The sequence below is a fragment of the Elephantulus edwardii genome, unplaced genomic scaffold (genome assembly GCF_000299155.1).
Source record: "Elephantulus edwardii isolate Elephantulus edwardi_28Jun2011 unplaced genomic scaffold, EleEdw1.0 scaffold00001, whole genome shotgun sequence".
NCBI lineage: Eukaryota > Metazoa > Chordata > Mammalia > Macroscelidea > Macroscelididae > Elephantulus > Elephantulus edwardii.
The window spans coordinates 33,861,450-33,880,716 of NW_006399751.1; the positions used below are offsets into that span (position 1 = coordinate 33,861,450).

Here is a 19,267-nt window from a genome sequence, read left to right on the forward strand (position 1 = left end):
CTGAAAGAATTGGCAAAAAACAAGGCTCTAAGAGTTGACGGCATACCAATTGACATATTTCATATTTAAAAAACTGATGCTGCCTTGGATGTGTTAAGTTATGCTAAGAAATCTGGAGGACAGCCACCTGCCAACTGACTGAAAGAGATTGATTTTTTGGTTCCCATTCCAAAGAAAGGTGACTCAACAGAGTGTGGAAATCGTTGAACAATATCATTAATATCACATGCAAGCAAGATTCTGCTGAAAATTATCCAAAAACAACTGGAGCAGGAAACACATCAACAGAGAACTGTGAGATGTGCAGGCTGGGTTTAGAAGAGGCCATGGTACTAGGGATATTATAGCTAATGTTAGATGGATCTTGGCAGAAAGCAGAGAATACCAGAGCAATGTCTATCTGTGCTTCATTGACGATGCAAAGGCTTTTGACTGTATGGATCACAACAAACTATGGCTGACTCTGAGAAGAACAGGAATCCCAGAACATTTGATTATGCTTATGCAAAACCTGTACTTGGACCAGGAGGCAGTTGTCATGCTGCTTGGTTCAAAATCAGGAAGGGTATCCACCAGGGATGTACTGCATCTCCATATCTTTTCAATCTGTATGCAGATCAGATAATCTAGCACACTGGGCTGTATGTGGAAGAATGTGGCATCAGGATTTGAGGAAGATTCATAAATAACCTGCATTATGCAGATGACACAACCCTGCTTCCTAAAACTGAGGAGGACCTGAAGCGCTTGCTGCAGAAGGTCAAGGACTGCAGCCTTTAATATAGATTGAAGCTCAAAATCAAGAAAACAAAGATTCTCACCAATGAACTGATCGGCAGCATCATTATGGTTGGTGAAGGGATTGAGATTGTTAACAGTTTTAGTTGATTTGGCTCCACAATCAACACTCATGGTACCAGCAGCCAGGAAATAAAGAGATGAATTGCATTGGGAAAGTTAGCTATGAGGGACCTCTTCAGAGTAGTGAAGAACAACAACGTTAGGCTGGAGACTAAGATGCACCTGATTCAGGCTATAGTCTTCACAATTGTGTGCTATGCATCAGAGAGTAGGACAATGACTAGGGATGATAAAAAGAGAATTGATGCCTTTGAGCTGTGAGAAGAGCACTGAATATACCATGAACTGCTAGGAGAACAAACAGGTTTGTCCTAGAGTGAGTGAAACTGGGCTGCTTCTTGATAACAAGCATTCTGAAGCTTCGTCTGACATACTTTGGGCTTGTTGCAAGGAGGTACCAGTCCTTGGAGAGGGACATAATATTTGGGAGGGTCGAGGGACAGCGCAAGAGAGGAAGACCCTCAATGAGATGGATCAATTCAGTCATTGGGGTAGTGGGAGTAGGTGTGTCACAGACACTGAGGTTGGCACAGAATAGAGAGGGGTGTAGGGCTCTTGTACAAAGGGTTGCTATGAGTGACTCGATGTCACAGAACAACAACAACTACCTTTTTTGGGATTGCATAGGGTGCTATTGCAGTGTGTCTTTTTGAGTCCCTGCTTTTAAATCTTTGGAGTGTTATAGTTAGAAATGGAAATGCTGGGTCATATGGTATTTCTATTTTTACTTTTTGAGGAAGTACCACACTGTATTCTAGCTACTCTTATAATAAAAACAAAACCTATGTTAAGAAATGGTTAGTCTTGAGCTTCCCATCTCAGGAAGTAGGTGCTATTACTTGGATTGCCTTGTATGAACAAGGGAAATCTTTGGAGCCTAAAGGTGATCTGGTAGCCTTTGAAAGGATGTTGAAATGTGGAGCAAATCCCAAGTACTCCTACCTAAGTCTGCGACATGCACCAATTCATCTCCTATTTAGTGAACTTTCACTCTATGCTCATCAAATCCAGTCAACACTGACTCAACTACTTGGGTAGCCAGCTCCTCCAGAAAGCCTTCTCATCCTTTAGAATTCCTTCTCTCCATGTGTTCCTATCGTCATACTTATTACATGTCTCATAGCTCATTATCTGTTTAATTGTCTTTCTTGTTTTCTAGATTAAGTTATTTGAAAACTTCCTCTATGTCTGATTCAGCTTTTTCTTTGCAGCACCTCGCATAAGTAATTGACAACCATTACTGAGTAAATGAGAGAAGAGAGCTGCTAACACTTGCTGTCAGCATTTCCTCAAACCTCATTTATTTCTTCTCAACTCTGCACTCTGGCTTCACCATTAAAACTGGTTGTTATCAAGGTTTATTTGCACCTACTGCTTCTCTCTAAATCTGATGAACTCTTCCTTCTTACCTCACTTGATGTCTTGGCACCTTCTGGTAACCTCTCACCAGAGAATTCTCGTGGTGTAGGGAGTTGTTTAGCTAGCCCAAAAGTCAGGCCACTCTGGTGGCTAGAATCCATCAGTATTATTCAGGGAGAAAAAAGACTAAAAATCTCTTCCCATTCAATTTACAGCCCCAGAAACCCAATAGAGAGAACATAAGAGTCAGTTTCAACTCAAGGACAATGAGAGAGAGAAAAAAAAAATTGTTTTTTCTTCTACTTTTTCTCAAAATACTCTAAGCCTTTTGCCACACTGGTCACATTTTCTTCTTACTTTATCTGCTTCTCTGTCAGTTTTTTTAAAGCTACTCTTTACCTTCCCTGGTAGTTCTTACACATTATAGTTATTGAAACCATCTAGAAACCTTTGGGAAATCTTACTCTTCTAGACTCCTAAGTAGAGATTGTATTAGTTTGTCATGGGCCCACCAGCACTGGTGTACTGGTACAGGCAGACTCCTCTACAACTCTGTAGGGAAATCTAACTTGCAGGCAGCATTGAACAGCAGAGTTCTGGTCATTTCTCAAAGTGTAGAAAATCATCAGGAATTGATTCTTTACCCTCTGAGCTTGTCACTTACATGAGTTTTTACATTAAACTCATTCACCTCCATGGATACAGTTATTGGATGTCATTGAGACAATTCTGATTCACAGTAATTAATATAATAGAGTAGAACTGTCCAAAAGGCTGTTTTGGCTGTGGTCTTTATGGAAGCAGATCACCAGAATTTTGTCCAATAGAACCACTCACTGGTGGGGCTGAACTACTGTCTTCTCCTTGTGCAGTCAAGTGAAGTGCTTCATTGTTACACTACTGTGACTCCTATGATTTCTATTATAATTTAATGTGTATTAATCTCACCACTAGCACAGACATCTCTCTTCCCATTAGACCTCACACATTCAACTGATAGCTAGAATTTTTTTACTCAAATCAATTAAAGGAAGGCATCATTTAAAACCAAACAAAAACCTGTTGTTCTTTTCTTTCTCAGTACATCACTGAGAAGACTACATCCAAACCTTGAGTGATATCACTGAAATGATATTCTCCATCTCTTATATTCCATGATTACCAAGTTCTGCCTCCTAAACATCTGTAAGAGCTTTATGGCTCTTATTCTACTCCTACTGCTGCTCTAGCACATAGGGGGTCTCTTGGGGCCTAGGGGTAAGGAATTGCACTGAGAACCCAAAGGCACACTTGTCTACAACTGTCTCAACACCTTCAGCTTTGTCCCGCTCACTGCAAATGCATGCACTGTCCTGCAGCCAGAAGGATCTGTCTAGAACTTCAAAGAAATCTTTCTTAGTCATTAAGAATAACACTTCAGTGATCAATTCAACTAAAGGCAAAAACCTAAGTGCATTTACAAAACCTCTTCTCTCAAATTAGGCAGAAACCAGTGTTGTCCTTTCAGAGTTGTAATTTGGAAAATTGCTAGAAATCAGGGAATTTTATTCTGGTAACATGATCATTTACTGTCTTTATTTTCTGCTTAACTAGCAAAATAAGTTATATTCCAGGATGATGTAAAAAAAAAATCTACATGCATGTCAGCTTTATAAGCTTCTAAATCTACCTTTCATTTTGTGAATGAAAAAAAAAGAAAAGGAAGACTTATAAGAAGAACTTATCTGAAGTTTCAACATTGAGGCATGTGCCTTTTAATATTAAGCTTATAATACCTGCTAATCAGGCAGGAGTGAGGGTAATGGTGTCCATTAGTTTAATGATGCAGGGCTAATTAACTTAACCTCTTCCAAGCAGGTTTTGTAATATAAACCAGGAGGTTGGTTAAGGTAATATAATTTCCACAAAGAATTTCAAAGGGGGAAAATGATGACTAACTTGTGATGGACCATTGTTCTTTCCATTAAGAAAAAAAGGCTAGAAGAGTCCAGAAAGTACAAAACAGTTGTCCTGAGAAAGAGGGGGAAAAAAGTCTTACTAATTTCTGCATACATACTAGCAAAGCACCTGCTAAAATGTTTGTGTTGTTTTACACAGGGAAATTTCTGTTTATTTTGGACTGCACCATCAAATAGAAATGTAATGCATATCATTTAGGAATTTGTACATTTTCTAGCTGACATTTTTAAAAAGCAAAAAGATAGGTGAAATAAACTTTTGCAATCCAGTTCATTTCATCCAAATGCATCCTAAATATTATAATTTTAGCATGAAATCAATAGTTTTTAAATTGATGTGCTATTTTTGCATTTGTTTCACAAAAGTCATTGAAATCTAACCTATTTCCATTACAGATTATTGCAAATTAACTAGTAGTTATTCTACTGGATCATTGAGCACTAGACTTTAGTAACCAGTTGGATAGTTATGAAGACATTAGTGATGATTCCAAATTATTGAAAGATCTGGGGTGGCTTTTGAATTATGCCATAAAGACAACCTTTGTAAAATATAAAGTTACAATCACAAGAATGCTTTATTCTGTTCTATATTCCTCAAGCACTTGTAACTGATGGATAGATTGTGAATAACTGTATTAATAGAGATAGTATTTGTGATGGCATAGCTAAGGAACCCTCTTGTGGACAAAGCTTCCTCTGAACAAGACTCAGTCAGAGTGCTGAGTGCCTGAGGGGAAACGTGCGTCACCCTGAACAAGTCTAGGCTTGGATCCTCCCATTAGAAATATTGCCTTTCTTTCATCCATAATGGGAAATGCTAAGAGAAGGTAAAGAAAGACAAGGAAGTGAGAGAAAGATCATCTCTCAAGCAGGCAAGCAGGTAGAGGAAGGCTGTTTGCATGAGGAAAGAAAAGTCCTGCGTGGAACCATCCAGGCACCTCTCAAGCCAATTCACGTCACTAAAAAGGAGTATCTTACTCCCAACATCCATGTACGGAGCACTCGAGATAACCTGGTGCTGGCTGTTCATTTCTGATTGTGGGTATGATAAATTATAAATATACGATAGGATGAAACAACCATAAGTATACAGAGAAAAGGGCAACAATGATCTCCTCCTTGGAGGAGAGGACTCTCTATGAATCAACCTTTGATCTGAAATCTTACAGAGACCTAAAAGCTAGGCCAAGTGCAGACTACAGTGAATTGCAAAGGAAGTAGAGGCCAAGTTTTGAGAAGCCTTACATCTTCAGTTTATATGGCCAATGGAACATATAGTGTCAACATATATTTCAGCCTCTAGAGTTTATTGGGGAAAGGTTATCCCACTCTCAGTGGGTGCTGTCATTTGGTGAGAGCATTTCTAACTGCAAATCTGGGGGAAAGGGAGAGACAGGCCTTGTCTCACCCAACATAGCTTAAGAAGACTTCTTGGGACATATGTGTCCCACTATCCATATCATCATTCACAGATAGCACTTTTTAAAAAAATACCTTTCATTTAATTCAAATTGCTTCTACTGCTGAAAACATATTATTCCATCAAAAATTTCAAGTATAAGATAATTAAGTCTTGAGAAACGTTTTGTTGACATGGCAAACATAACTCACTCTTTTTTAGGTCAGTAAGAAAACTGCTTAAGTTGTTATCTTTTAATTTTTTTCATTTAATTAGTGTGAATTAATTGCTTTTATTTACTATATTTTCATTATCTAAAGCTGTATACTACAGAAAACACAGATATAAGCATAAATAGAATATAGGAATAAAAAGACAGAAGCTATTATTTTGAGAATATCTGTCTCGTACTGAGCACTAGGCTAAGGATGTTGCTTATATTGCAGATAGGTCACCTAAAGCTATGATATATAGAAGTTTGTGTGTATGACTGTGTGTGTGTTTTTCATGGAACATCTTCATAAGTCTTCTACAAGCCTTGTGAGAGTCGTTAAATATATTTAATTACTGATTTTACTGTTTTCAATGGTCCCAAACCAGATTTCAGCCTCAGTCCCTTGGTTTACAGTTTTAGGATACTACTTTGATATTTGTTTCAAATGTATGCAGAAATTTATAAAATGAAGATATATTTCTTAAAATGTTACACTAGAAATAACATCAGTTAGCTCCTTTGCAAGAATCCTATGACATTACTATTAATGTGTGATCAGTTGAATGATTAGAAATTTTTGTCTTTCTTTCATTTCCGTAAACTTAATTTTTTGTGAACCAAAAATTTGTTAATGTTCTTGTTGTGTACCATAAAGTCAGAATTGACTTACAGCTGACTCTCCACCAAGCTTTCAGAGGCACGTAATTGCAAGGAAGGAGATTGCCCATCCTTCTCCCCAGAAGCATATGATTGCCTTGAACTGTGTGCCTTTGGGATTGCAGTGCAGCTTGTTGCCTCTGGGCCACCAGCTATCACTTCAATTTATAATTAACCTCTGTGTTTGTCTTGCTGGAAGAATTCAGACTTTTATAACAATTAACAGTTGTTATTATTATCTTAGAATTTGTACAATATCTTGACATGATCTTCTACAGTTAAACACAGACATCTAGATATGGATTTATTCAGTGCCCTTCCAGAAAGGAAGTAGATGCTAGATATAAGCAGTTAAAATGCCATAAGTCATAAAAAATGAAAGGACAGCAGAAATGAGGTTTTCCTTTAGATGCCATGTTGAAATCCTTTGGGTGATGATGCTTATCTCTTCTACTCTCTAATTATTAGACAATGTTTTAAATTATGCTTTTAAAAATTACTCTGTAAATAGGTTACACACTATTATTTTTTGGGGGGGTAGAAGATTTTAATGAGAAACTGGTGGTTAATCTAGAGACAAATCTAAATATTTATGAATGTTCTCTGAGTTAAAGACAAAAATCTCACTGTATACATACTGTATTTTACTTTTAATACTCTATGAGTTGTTGACTTAATGACACCTAACAATAAGAACAACAGTGAAAGATAACAGCTTACCAGTTTGAGAAAAAGCAAAAGACAGGTAAAAAGGTAAAGATGGAATAATCAAAAGCCTATAGGAAAGATAAACATGAGAAAATATCAAGGTTAACCTTTTATCCAACATTTATAGATGGAGAAGACATTTGATACTTCATTTTCTTTCATGAAGACACATATTTGAAAGGAATTGTCTTGTACTTTAGAAGCCAAGCTGACTGTGACATTGGTCACACCCACTACCTACTAAACCTCTCTAAGTAACTTTAGAAAAAGAACTTACAATCCACTAGCCATAGAGTCCTGGGATGTTAAACAGAAACAATGCCAGGCACAACCCAGAGTTGCACTGAAGGAAAATAATGGAGCAATATACATAACAGGGTTTGGAAGAAACTTTGTGTGAATTCATTAATAAATATTACTTCTTCTTTCGCGTGTTTGTGCAAATTTGCTTTTGACTTTGAAACACAAATATTTCACCTTCCCCACTAGTGGAGAAAAAGTTCAAGTTGCTCTAAGTTTAAGAAGAGACTTGAAAGAAATCTCAAAGGGAAAGCTCCATTCAACATGACAGTTTGGGGAGAAGAAACTCGCTATATATTAAGCTCCATTTTAATTCTACAACAGTGGAGATGGTTTTCTCCGTCGTCTCTTCTAACAAGTCTTATATTGGGTAAAACGGTATCATTTTCTGTTTTAAAAATCCCTAGGCTAAGTGAGAGGAGACGGGATCAATTTCAAGGGCTGTTTCTGATCTACACCCCCTTACTTAGTTACGCTGCTCTTTAACAAGGTTGGTAGGCCAGTGATGAAAACAAATACCTAAGATTCAGCTTAGTTGGATCCTATTGAATACTAAACGTTCTGAGAAACTTTGAAATGTGCTTCACACACGAGGGAAGGAAGGGAGAAGAGAAGAGAAGGTATCTTAAGGACCTTTCCACTGTACAGTTTAAGTCAAAGTACTGAAACCACAGCCATAAACCTAAGTGAGAAAAATGCTGACAAAAAGGAGATCACTTTCATACTAAAAGAGAAGGTGGTGTACAGTTGACAGTGAAAATCATCTGCTTTATATTAGAAGTTACAGGCAGCGCAAGTTTTTCCAGAACATACTCTATGACAGGGTCAACAAGGGGAAAGGGGGTGTCACTCACTCTGGGTTCCAAAACCCTACTCACCGAGCTGCAGCTGTTCACACGTCCCATTTGGGTTCTTTCCGATCCTGCATCTGTAGATGGCCCCCGGCTTGACCACTGAAGCATTGGCGAGCCAGTTATCAGTGGGTGCTCCCACCAGGAGCCTAAAGCGAGAAACGTGCACGTGCGCACAGACGTGAGCAGAGCGGCCCGGCATGTCTGTCCGATCTCCACTGAGAAGCAGCCTCCACCGCCTCATCTTCCTCCTTCTCCACTACCCAGCCGGCCACCCGTAACTCACGGCTCAAGGACCTCACGGGGCACTGCCACCCCAAGATATGTTAGTTCCCCGGGCAGATCTCCAGCGAGCTCGCCCCTGCAGATACCGCCCAAAGGCGCGCAGTTACCCTCCAGCCTCCCTTGAAGGGAAGAAAGTTTCAAGCAGGGCTGGGAATCCTGGGTCTCGAAGATCAGAAGCCGCGCGGAGATGCACAGGGGACCGACCCCACTTACCATCGGTTGGGCCCATGGCTGTGCAGCACCACCGAGTAGCCGAACAGGGTGCTCGGAGGCCCCCTGTAGAGCAGTGCGCTCTCGGTGTCCACGTTGTAGGGGCGCCCCATCGGGACCCCCAGACACAGCAGCAGCATCACCACCGCCAGGACGGTGGTTGCTCTGAGGCCGAGACCGCGCCTCGCGTCCTCAGCCATGCGCTCTCGAAAGGGGACATTCAACACCAAAGGCCACTGTCCCAAAGTTGTGCGGGATGCGACTCTCGGCCAGGGCCCCAAGAGAAGAGCCAAAGCGTGTCGGGCGCAGGCGGGCGGGAGGTGAACAGGAGGGAGGGACCGAGGGAGGGGAAACCGGCCGGCCGCGGGCGGAGCGATCGCGGTGGCCTGGGAAACTGCGCGCCGGTGAGCCCCACGCCCGGTTTCTGCGGCTCAGAGGTGCGGGTGTTCCCGCGGTCCCGGGGCGCGGGCTGCTGGGTGGGGTCCCGGGCGTGGTGTAGAGGCACGGAACCCAGCGCCGTCCCCGTCACAGTGCAGCTGTAGAGGGCGCTGGGGACCTCCGCTTCTGCTGGGCGCTTGTCCCGACCCAGCCTGCCAGCCAGCAGAGCAAGGGATGACCCGGGCTCCCAGAGCTGCCACAGTGCAATAAGAAAAGGGACCGGAGTTTCTTTTAACTGTGCCTCAGACCTAGGACCAAACTGACCCCGCAGGACGCTCAGAACCTTCGCGGGTGCCCGGGCGTGGCCCACAGACCCACCCCAAAGCCAGGGGTGAAGCCTCTGTGGTGGGGGTGGGGGGGTACGAGGTGGAGAGGGGGACAGACTAGGACCTTTCACTTGGCCCTATATCTGACTTTTATTTAGAATGTAAGCAATTACATGACGAATTAACCAGAGGGTCACAGCCTGGGGAGGAAAGAACCATAAAGGAACACACTAAAGGCGCCTAAGGAACATGTTGACGACAAAGTCGTTATGGCTATTCACTTCGAGACTTACTGTTGCACCCTGGTGCCCACTTCCTTCCCCCTACACTTCCTCTTGAGAGGAGGGAGGCTGCTGGTTTTGAGGAGGCTCAGAGCCCTGGTTCAGGCTGCTTCGCGGGCTTAGGTTGCTGCTGATCCAGCAGCTCCTTGGCCTTTCTTACCCTTAAAATTATCTCATTTCAACACACTCCATGCAATCCTCCATGTTCCCTCTCTCCACTAAACACTCCTCCCCTCAGAAGGGTAGGTTCAGGTTGGGGTCAAGAGACACCATCATTGAACCTGTGGAAGGGACCCACAGCAAAACAGATCTAAAGTGGGTGATGATCACGCGTGATTCCAGAGCACACGTGATTCCGAGCCTAAAGCCAGCCAGCTGGGCCTCAGCTTTTGTTTCTTGAGCAGTAAAATAAACAGCCACAGATGATGAAGCAGATACTAGTCAAGATATGCTGTTCTAGTTATACATACACCACAGCTGTATGAAAAAAGGACCTTGGCTTCATCAAAGGGTGTGTCTTTGTGCTTTAAAATAACTAAAATAGCACCTTTAAATGGACAATGACAGACTAATATATGAAATGTTAAAACAACAACAGAAAAACCCCTTCAAAATCTGTCAATGGAGTGGATTCCTATTTACAGCGACCCTTTCCTCAGTTTCCAGGCTGTAAACCACAGTAAGATGAGAATGTTCTATGACTCACTGAGCGGCTGGTGGATTCCAACAGCCAAGGATGTGGATGGAGCCTTTGGGTTGGCCCCTAACTTGCTACATACAATCTATGCCCCCAGAGTTTCCTTATTGTTCAAATAAATCAAAACAAACTTGTTACCCCCTCCAAATGACTCACAGCTGACCCTGCTGCAGGGTTTTCTTTCTGTAAATCACGCTGGGAGGAGACTGCCCATCTTTCTTCAACAAAGGAGTGAGAGGACTCAAAGAGCCAGAGAGGTGCATTTTGAGTTAGCAGCACAACTCCCTGGAGACACCACCAGCCCTCCATTCATTCAGCATATTGACTGAGCAGGTGCTTTCCTACACCCCCAGGGTGTCCCAGAGATCAAGACAGAACGGACACACACGCTCAGGAAAATGTCCAGCTACGTTTGGACAAGCTTTAGAGAAACTAAAGGAAGTTCCCGCTAGAGGAAGTTTCAGCGTGGATTTCAATTCATGCGCCCCTACCCCACCCCGGTGTTCTAGAATAGCATCGCCCTCTGCCCTCTGGAGGGTTTTCAGGGTGTGTGTCTAGGAAGTAGATCTCTCAGCCTTCCTTCCCAGCTAGCTGCTAGTTCATCCCAACAGTCAACATTTGGGTTAGTAGGCCAGTGAGTGAATGTTTGTGCCATTCTGGAGTTCCTCAGAGTGCCTTAGTAGAACTGAAAAAGAGGGAATGTAGATCATTTGAAGGTTAGGGCGGGGCATGTTGAACCAACCAATTTGAGAAGGAAAGAGGAGTGGCTTCAGCCAGTTAGGTAGTAGAAGTGGATACATTTCTACTAAAAGCAGGAATTTAGCTGGTCAAGAAGAGCCATGTTAAGTCAGGTTACTATAGGTGCCAGTTGTCTGATGAGCCCTGATTCATAACAACAGCAGAAGGAAATTCTGTCCAATGTTACGTTGTCTTCACAATGTCTACTGTGCTAAAACTGAGGTGGTGGTGGTGGGTGGTGGTGTAACCATCCTGTCGGAAACAACCCGTAGCTGAGCCTCCAGCCAATTTTCAGAGGCAATTAATCTCACGTGAAATTGCCCATCTTGCTTCCAAGAAGCAGCTGATGGATTGTGTTGTCCTTACAATGTCTGCTTAAATCCAGGTTAGGAGGGTTTACTTTAGGATGAGTTTCAGAAGCTGTCAACACATTTATCTCAGTCAGCTGTGAGTATTAGAAGAAACATTTTGCCTTCAGTCTGGAGGGGAAGAGTGGATATAGAATGTCTATTTTGATGACTCCTAAGGATTTGATGACTGAAAAGGATTAGGGAGATGACAAACCCTGAACTAGGAAGCAGTAAAAGAAACGGGGTGGGGGAGGAGTTGAGATATATGTGCATGATAAAACCCAATAGCACCTAATTAGAGATGTGAACTTGGAGCTGCAATGAATGAGGCAGGATGAGTCTCAAGTCTCAGTGTTGGAGACTAGAGGGGGACAGCCACTGGAGAAATTATTTCAGTCCCTGGATGCCATAAGTAATTTGCCTTTGACTAATGGCCTGCAAATGGTCCATGTGACCCTAACCAGCAGTGCCTTAGGAGAGAGGCCTGGTGCTCAACTTCCCTCAAGATTCCAGCAACGAAAATCCTAGAGAGAAATTCTACTCTGTAATACCAGGAGTCAGATACTGCTTGATGATAATTGGTTTGGTTTGTTGCTATTTTGTTGTTAGTTTGCATGTGTGTGCGGATGGGGGTATGGATAAGCTAAATTTCAGGTGTGAAGTTCAAGATATTTGCTACGTATTCAAATACTCCAGTAAAATGCAAGCCAATTATTTTTACTTTCTTTGTCGAACAGAATTCTAAGTGGTATTTGCAACAAAGGACAATGCTAATAATGATGTGATATATCTGTTGCAAAAAAAGAAACGAAGTGGTTTTTCAGGAGGCCAGCTAGCAGAGCACATGTTGGATATCTCTGCTCGGCTTCTTAGCCTGTGCTTGGTCCTGGGAAGATGTACACGCTGGTTTTGATCCAGATCTGCAGCCAGCTCGTATGGTCATTAGGCTAAAAGACACAATCTTTGTAGTTTGTGGTCATAAATCTCCATTTGAAACCTGTTGCTCTCACGCCCTACAAACTCTGCGGTGTTGGATTTGCTAGTTTGAACCCCTCCCCTCTTTTCACTAACATACAATGAAATGCATTCACCACAATTCTTCTCATAGCATAGTTAGCATGAACAGTCGTCAGTAGAGAGTTTGAGATGGGGCAGGACCTTCTTTCTATTATTAAGATTATGATTTCACTGCCTTCCAGGAACAGCCAAGCAATTCAGCCACACATGCTGTGTTAGCTCTGATTTTAAACCCTCCCCCAAGGCTTACAGAACTACAGATTTTTTTACAACGTCAGCAGAAAGAAGGGATGTTTAATGTTTTGAAAAAGCAACATTTGAAAAAGGCTTGTGAAAGACTTTTACAAAAACTTGTCCTTCTCTCTTATCCACAGCTGGACTTAAATATTCAGTTATCCTATATTTGTTACTCATTTTTGTTCTTAGGTGCTGTTAAGTGCAACTCATAGCGACCCTATAAACAATGGATCTGAACACTGGCCTATCCTATGCCAACCTCACAAACACTGATACCCTTGAGCCCACTGCTGCAGTTACTGTGTTAATCCACTTTGTTGAGAGTCTTCCTCTCCTTTGCTATCTCTCCATGTTTCCAAGAATGATGTCTTTCTCCAAAGAATAGACAATCCTAGCAATATGCCCAAACTATGTGAAATAAAGCTTCACCATCATTGCTGCCAACCAAGGAACCCTCTGACTTCACCTTCTCTTGGACATATCTGTTTGTTCTTTTGGCAATCTATAGGATATTCAGGACTCTCATCCAACACCACAACTCCTAAATAAGACAAAATATAAATGATCTTGCTCCTTGTGGAAGGAGTCCTCCAAAGAGACTAAAATAGGGACTTTGCAGAGGAGTTTTGGTGGCCAAGTGGATAAGGAATTGTGTTGTCAATTCAAAGACATAGGTTTTGAGCCCTCCAACTACTCTAAGGGAGAGAGATGGGCAGTCTCCTTCTGTGCAATTTAGGAAACCCACTAGAAAGTCAACTGAGAGCCAGTTCCAACTGGATTGTTCATAACAATAGCAGCGGCGTCATCTGATTCACAGTTGCTAAGAGTGACCATTTAAATTTCCTAAAAGACTCTCTTCTTGTGAAACTCCCTTTTGTAAGATTTCCACACCCCCTTTCCTGCTTCTCTAGTTCTTTGGCCATTTTGAGTCATTTTTGCTGGCTGTCCACATCTTAAGTGTTAGAAACCCAGACCTCCACTCTTGATTTTCTTCCTGCATCTTTCTAATCTCTTATAGGAAACCTCATACTATGGCTTTAAATGCCATCTCTCTACCTATCGAGCTCTTTTGGCCTAGTGGTAAGAAACTGGACTGTAATTCCGAAGGCACGTGGTTTGACTCCACCAGCGGTTCCTGGGAGAAGGGTGGACAATCTCCTCCTGTGCGATTGAAACCCTGTTGAGGGGCCAGCTATGGGCTGGTTCTGACTTGATGGTACTCAACAATGACAACAACATCTATCTATTTACTCAGAATTCCCAAACCTTGACCTGGTTTTTTTCAGCTCTAAGTTTACTTGTCTATCATATACCTGATGTCTACTTGAAAGGCTGGTGAGTACTGCTTATATAACATGTCTAAAACACAGTTCTGTTCATGACTCCTTTGTCTTCATTATTCTTTCACTCACTTCCCTCCTTTTTAGAAAATAGCATTCATTTCACCTGTTTGGTTTCGTTATATGCCATTGAGTGAGAACCAACTTGTGGTTAGCTCTTCAGCAGGTTTTCAGAGGTTATTAATTTCTTGGGAGGAGACTGACCATGTTTCTCCCATGGAGAAATTATATCTTTTCAAGAGATATCAAACTCATTTGTTTTTCTTCTGAATTGCTACTATTGTTGTTGAGTGCTGTCGAGTCATAGGCAACTCATAGAGACCCTATGAATGAAAGGCCTCAATGCTCATAGGGTTTCCGGAGGCTAGCTACTTATGGAAGTGGATGTCACTCCTTATGCCAAGCTTGTTTTAACCAGGGAGCACCACCAAACACGTCTACTGTGGGTAAACGTTATCGCATTTGACATGTCAGTGTCACAGTGTTCAGCTTCACAGCAACCACAAGTTACCTCTGTACAGCAAATGGACACATTTGCTACTACCTTTTGTAAACCAGAGTAATTTCTTCTGGCTGTTCAGTAATCTGTCACCTGGTCTCTCTACTTGCCTCTCTTCCACCTTTATCAACTTTCTGTATATAAGCTAAAGTGAACTTTAAAAATTATAAATGAAACCATGCATGCTATTTTCTAACGAGGAGAAAATGGGAAATGGGGGAAAAAGGGCTATGAGCAGGTCTCTGAAAAGGCCAGAGGGATTAAGAATAACAGAGTCCCTCACTGTCCAAGAGCAGAAAGCAGATGAAAAGCCTATAGCCTAGCGACATGGTGCCTTTAAATCCACACCAGCAGCAAGATACTAGTTTGTTCTTTGCTGACTTATAGATTCAGTTATGGTACCAACACTGAGGAAGGTACCATATAATATAATTTATATTATATGATATATTATAAGGGAAGGAAGTTGGGTAGTAGGGGAGGCAAAGAATATCACTCAAAACAAGTTCAGGTTTAGTCCAGGTTCCAAGGTACAGTTCCTCAATTAGTCCAGGATCTGGTTTCAGTTGAGCAAAATTGGCCTCCAAACAGTTATGAATCAGTTTCTCCTTCAAGCATCCAGAAAAAATAGCAAAAACTTTTAACTATGGCCTTTATCCCTGGTCTCCTCTGATTGATGCTTCCCACAGTTTCTCCACAGTAACACCACAGTCTTTCTACCACCAGTGTCTAGCTCCCGTCTCCCTCAAGACTTGCCACCACAAGTCTTACTAGCCTCAAGTCTTGCTGCCTAGAGTGAGATGCACTCTTTCTCTTATCCTAGGGCCACAGCTGTTGATGATTTACAAGACTATCTCTGCAGTTAAGGTAGCTAGAGCCCAGAGGGGGGCTAACTTTAATGGCTAAAAAAAAAAGCCAACTTTTAGGCTAACATCACAGTCATTATGCTACTTTCTAACTTAAATCTATTACATAGGTTCCCATTGCTCCTACAACACAAAAAATATTTAATTTGCCTTACTCCTTCTGTGATTTGTGGGATTGTATGGCCTCTGACCACCTTACCAACCTCATTACTGGCCACTTCCCCTGTAGATCACTTTTCTTTAATCATACTTGCCTTTCTCCTTAAATGTCTCAATTATTTTTTTTCGCCCTCAGAATCTTTGCCCAAACTGTTCCTACTGACCAAGATACACAACCTCTGACTTTTCACATTATTCCTCTTTCTCTTCCTTTAGTCTCAGCTAGAAGCTTTCCCCTTCACAGAGGATTTTCCTGACCTTCCAATTAAAATAGCCCACCATGAAATTTTCTCACAGGAAATCCCACGCATTCTCTCCACTGTTCCTTATTTAACTTTAAATCATATATGGATTTATTTCATTCATTCTCTTGGCCCTGAATGGATGTACATTAGGATAGGGTAACCATTTAATAATTAATAATAATTTAAAAATACTCCTTTGGATATTCCTGCCACTTTTTCAATACATTGACCTACATACATGCAGCTGAGTGGTTGGATTTGTTGTTGTTTCTAGAACACAATTCTGAAGAGATCTTTTCCTGTTTCCTTGTCCACCACTCAAAAATCAATTTTAAATTATAATTTCTTACTTTGGCTTATTGCTTTCCTTGCTTAACTTCAAATCAACTTTCTTTCTCATTGCCCTCCCAAAAAGCCCACTGCCACCTAGTTCATTCTAACCTATACTGGGTTTGACCCGATACTGGATCTTCGTGTCTGTACATTTTAATAGGAAGAGGCTGTCCATACAGCTACTGAAGAGCATCTGATGGATTTCACAAACAGGTTAAAAACACACCACACTATCAAAGCTCCTTTCTCACCACCCAAGACACAGTGAATTATTTCTTTGAGAAAAAGTTCCCTTTAGTTTGTGAAAGTAATAGGTTAAGAAACAACTGCTGTCTATCCTAAACTTGAAGAACTAAAGAAGCACGAGGCTAACTGCCGAGTCTAATTCAGCCTGTTCCATTTGAAAAGCCATGCTATTCTGATTCTATAAAGATTTACAGCCTTTGACACCCTGGGGGGCAGTTCTACTCTGTCCTATAGTGTCGCTATGAGTCACCATCAACTGGATGGCAGTAGGTTTGTGGTTCTAAACTAAAACTATAGTCATGTAGTTGGTTCCTACTCATACAACACCATGCACTATGGGATGAAACTATTCCATAGAGTTTTATTGACTATGTTCTTTGTGGAAGCCGTTCTCCAGGCCTTTCTTTGTGGCTTTACTGAGTGGTTTTAAACACTCAATCCTTAGGTTAACAGCCTAGAGCAAACTGTCTGCATCACTAGAGACCTTCTGTCTAAGCTGGAAGGTACACTTGTCATATGAGGCTGTGCATAAGCAAGAAGTTCAACAGAGGAGACATGTCTTTTGGCTGGGGTGTTCTAGGCAATCTTTCTATAGTTCAAAGACCATTTTTATAAATTTTATTCTCTTCAGAATCTCTAAAATTTATAAATCTATTAAAATTATTTATCTTTTTTTTTTTCAAACCAAGTCTATTTCATGCTTCAGTTCAGAAGAAGAAACAATTGTTTCTCACACAGTATATTTTAAACGATTTGGTATGAAACCATTTGCCTCTCTGAGCACATAGTTATTATGTGACAACATTTTATCTCGTAAGTAATCTGACCTGGAAGATTTGATTTGAGTGCTGGAATGATTTAACAACTGGTCCATGTACAATTTTAAAGGTTCACAAGACACACAGATCGTTTACAGCATCACTCTCTCCTATTACTAGCAGAGCTCATGTAAAAGGGCTAAGTAACAGTGTCTTATCTCAGCCTCTCATATGCATGACCTCATCTTGAAAAAAGAGTTCATAGCCATCTTGAAAAAGCGCATGGTAAAAACAGTGTAAAATCTGATGGATTGTTTGTGGATAGAGTGATATCACATAATAAGCATTTATGTACAGATGGCCCAAGCACTTTGAAGATGCAGAAGTTCAAGATACTTTCTTGCTCTTGAATAGCTGGCAGCATAATTAGGCAGAAAACATAACACAAATTTGAAACAAACAAAAGCCAATTTCAAAGCAACTAATAAGATCTATTATAAATACAGCAAAATCTATATGCTAGTGATGACTGCAGAGATTTAAAAAAAAAAGGAAAGAAAGAAAGAAAGAAACTGTTGGGGGTACTGAAAAATGAATTTAACAAAAACCAGACAAAACTGGAGGCATGTCATAAATATTATTCTATGAAAACCAGATAAAAGAGAGGAAAAAACTTCAGACTAAAGTGGTTGTTGTTGTTAAGTACCACTGAGTCGCTTGTGACTCATAGCGACCGTATACAGTACAGCTCTGAACCCTGCCCTATCCTGAGCCAACTTCATCGACTCCAACACCCCACCCCCGTTTTACCAGCCACTGAATCTCCCATTCCACGTTCCAGTCACTAGTGTCTACTTATAACTGCTCCTCCTTTGTGTTTCCATATTTGAGGGCTCAGCCTCGGTTGGCATTAACTGCTAGCCTACTCTAAGACCACCAGTAACAGGAGGAATTAAGCATTGGGATGAAGCTATACCACTTTGTAGGGACAGCAGTAGGATTATTGGAGCACTAATCTATGGTACTGAAGATTTCTGCATATATAGAGCCCATGAGAAACTTTGGAAAAAGAGTTACAATTTAGATTAGTAAACCAAAGAGTATTGCTGCAAATACAAAAATATCAACTGTATTTAACACCTATGCATTTATGGGCCAGCAGACAGCTTTATTATGCTATTCTGAGTGCATACTGAAAACCACTTTGTTTATAATGGTTGCATGGTAAATTGACCCAGTAAAATAAATTTCCTCTGTTTACAGAAACGAGAAAAGCTATTTTGATTTTAAAACTGAGTATGGTTCATAAGAAACTAATTAGAATAGTGGAGAAAAAGGAAACAAAAATCAACTTTAGACCTATTTTTTTACATTTGGCCAAAAGAATGGCAATGCTAATTCCACAAAATAGTCACCACATAAATGAAAAATTCTTTGTGGATTGTAGGTATTTGTGACTTTTTTTCAAACCTGCAATAAAAATCTTCAGAATTGTTTAAGGCCAGTTTTAGAAACAAAGCAAGGATTTGGGAGACCAAACTGAGATCATAGAACTGTCCTTATATTGCTGCAGCTTCCTTATTTAAAAAAAAAGGTTCAATTAGCTTGTTTATTCCCATTTCCCAGATGTTATTGTTTCAACATACCATACACAGCATGATAGTCTTTTTCCAGATCCTGTAATAGAAATCAGGAAGCCTCATATAGACATCCAGGCAGATGGAGGGCATTCAAGATATGATAAAGAAACTGCCAAGAGAGAAAAAAAAAATCTTGAAGAAATGCCAATATTTATGTATTTATCTCTAGGCAGCTTTCTACCTCCATTTCTATCTTCTATCTATCTATCTATCTATCTATCTATCTATCTATCTCTATCTATCCATCTACCATATGTTGTTGTTGTACACTGATGAGTTGGAACAGACCCATAGCTGACCCTCTAGTGGGTTTGCAGAGACAGTTAATCACACAGGAGGAGACTACCCATCC

General features: G+C 41.0%; 1 protein-coding gene across 1 annotated transcript in view; it reads right to left on the reverse strand.

Moving 5' to 3' along the window:
- ITGA4 (integrin, alpha 4 (antigen CD49D, alpha 4 subunit of VLA-4 receptor)) overlaps nt 1-9,220 on the reverse strand; it is a 106,480-nt gene extending 97,260 nt beyond the window's left edge. Inside the window, exons 1-2 of the mRNA XM_006878951.1 lie at nt 8,809-9,220; nt 8,338-8,459 (exon numbers count right to left, since the gene is read on the reverse strand). Coding sequence (XP_006879013.1) covers nt 8,338-8,459; nt 8,809-9,005 — 319 coding nt within the window. The 5' untranslated portion in view covers nt 9,006-9,220. The remainder of the gene's footprint in view (nt 1-8,337; nt 8,460-8,808) is intronic.
- Nucleotides 9,221-19,267: the final 10,047 nt, after the last annotated feature.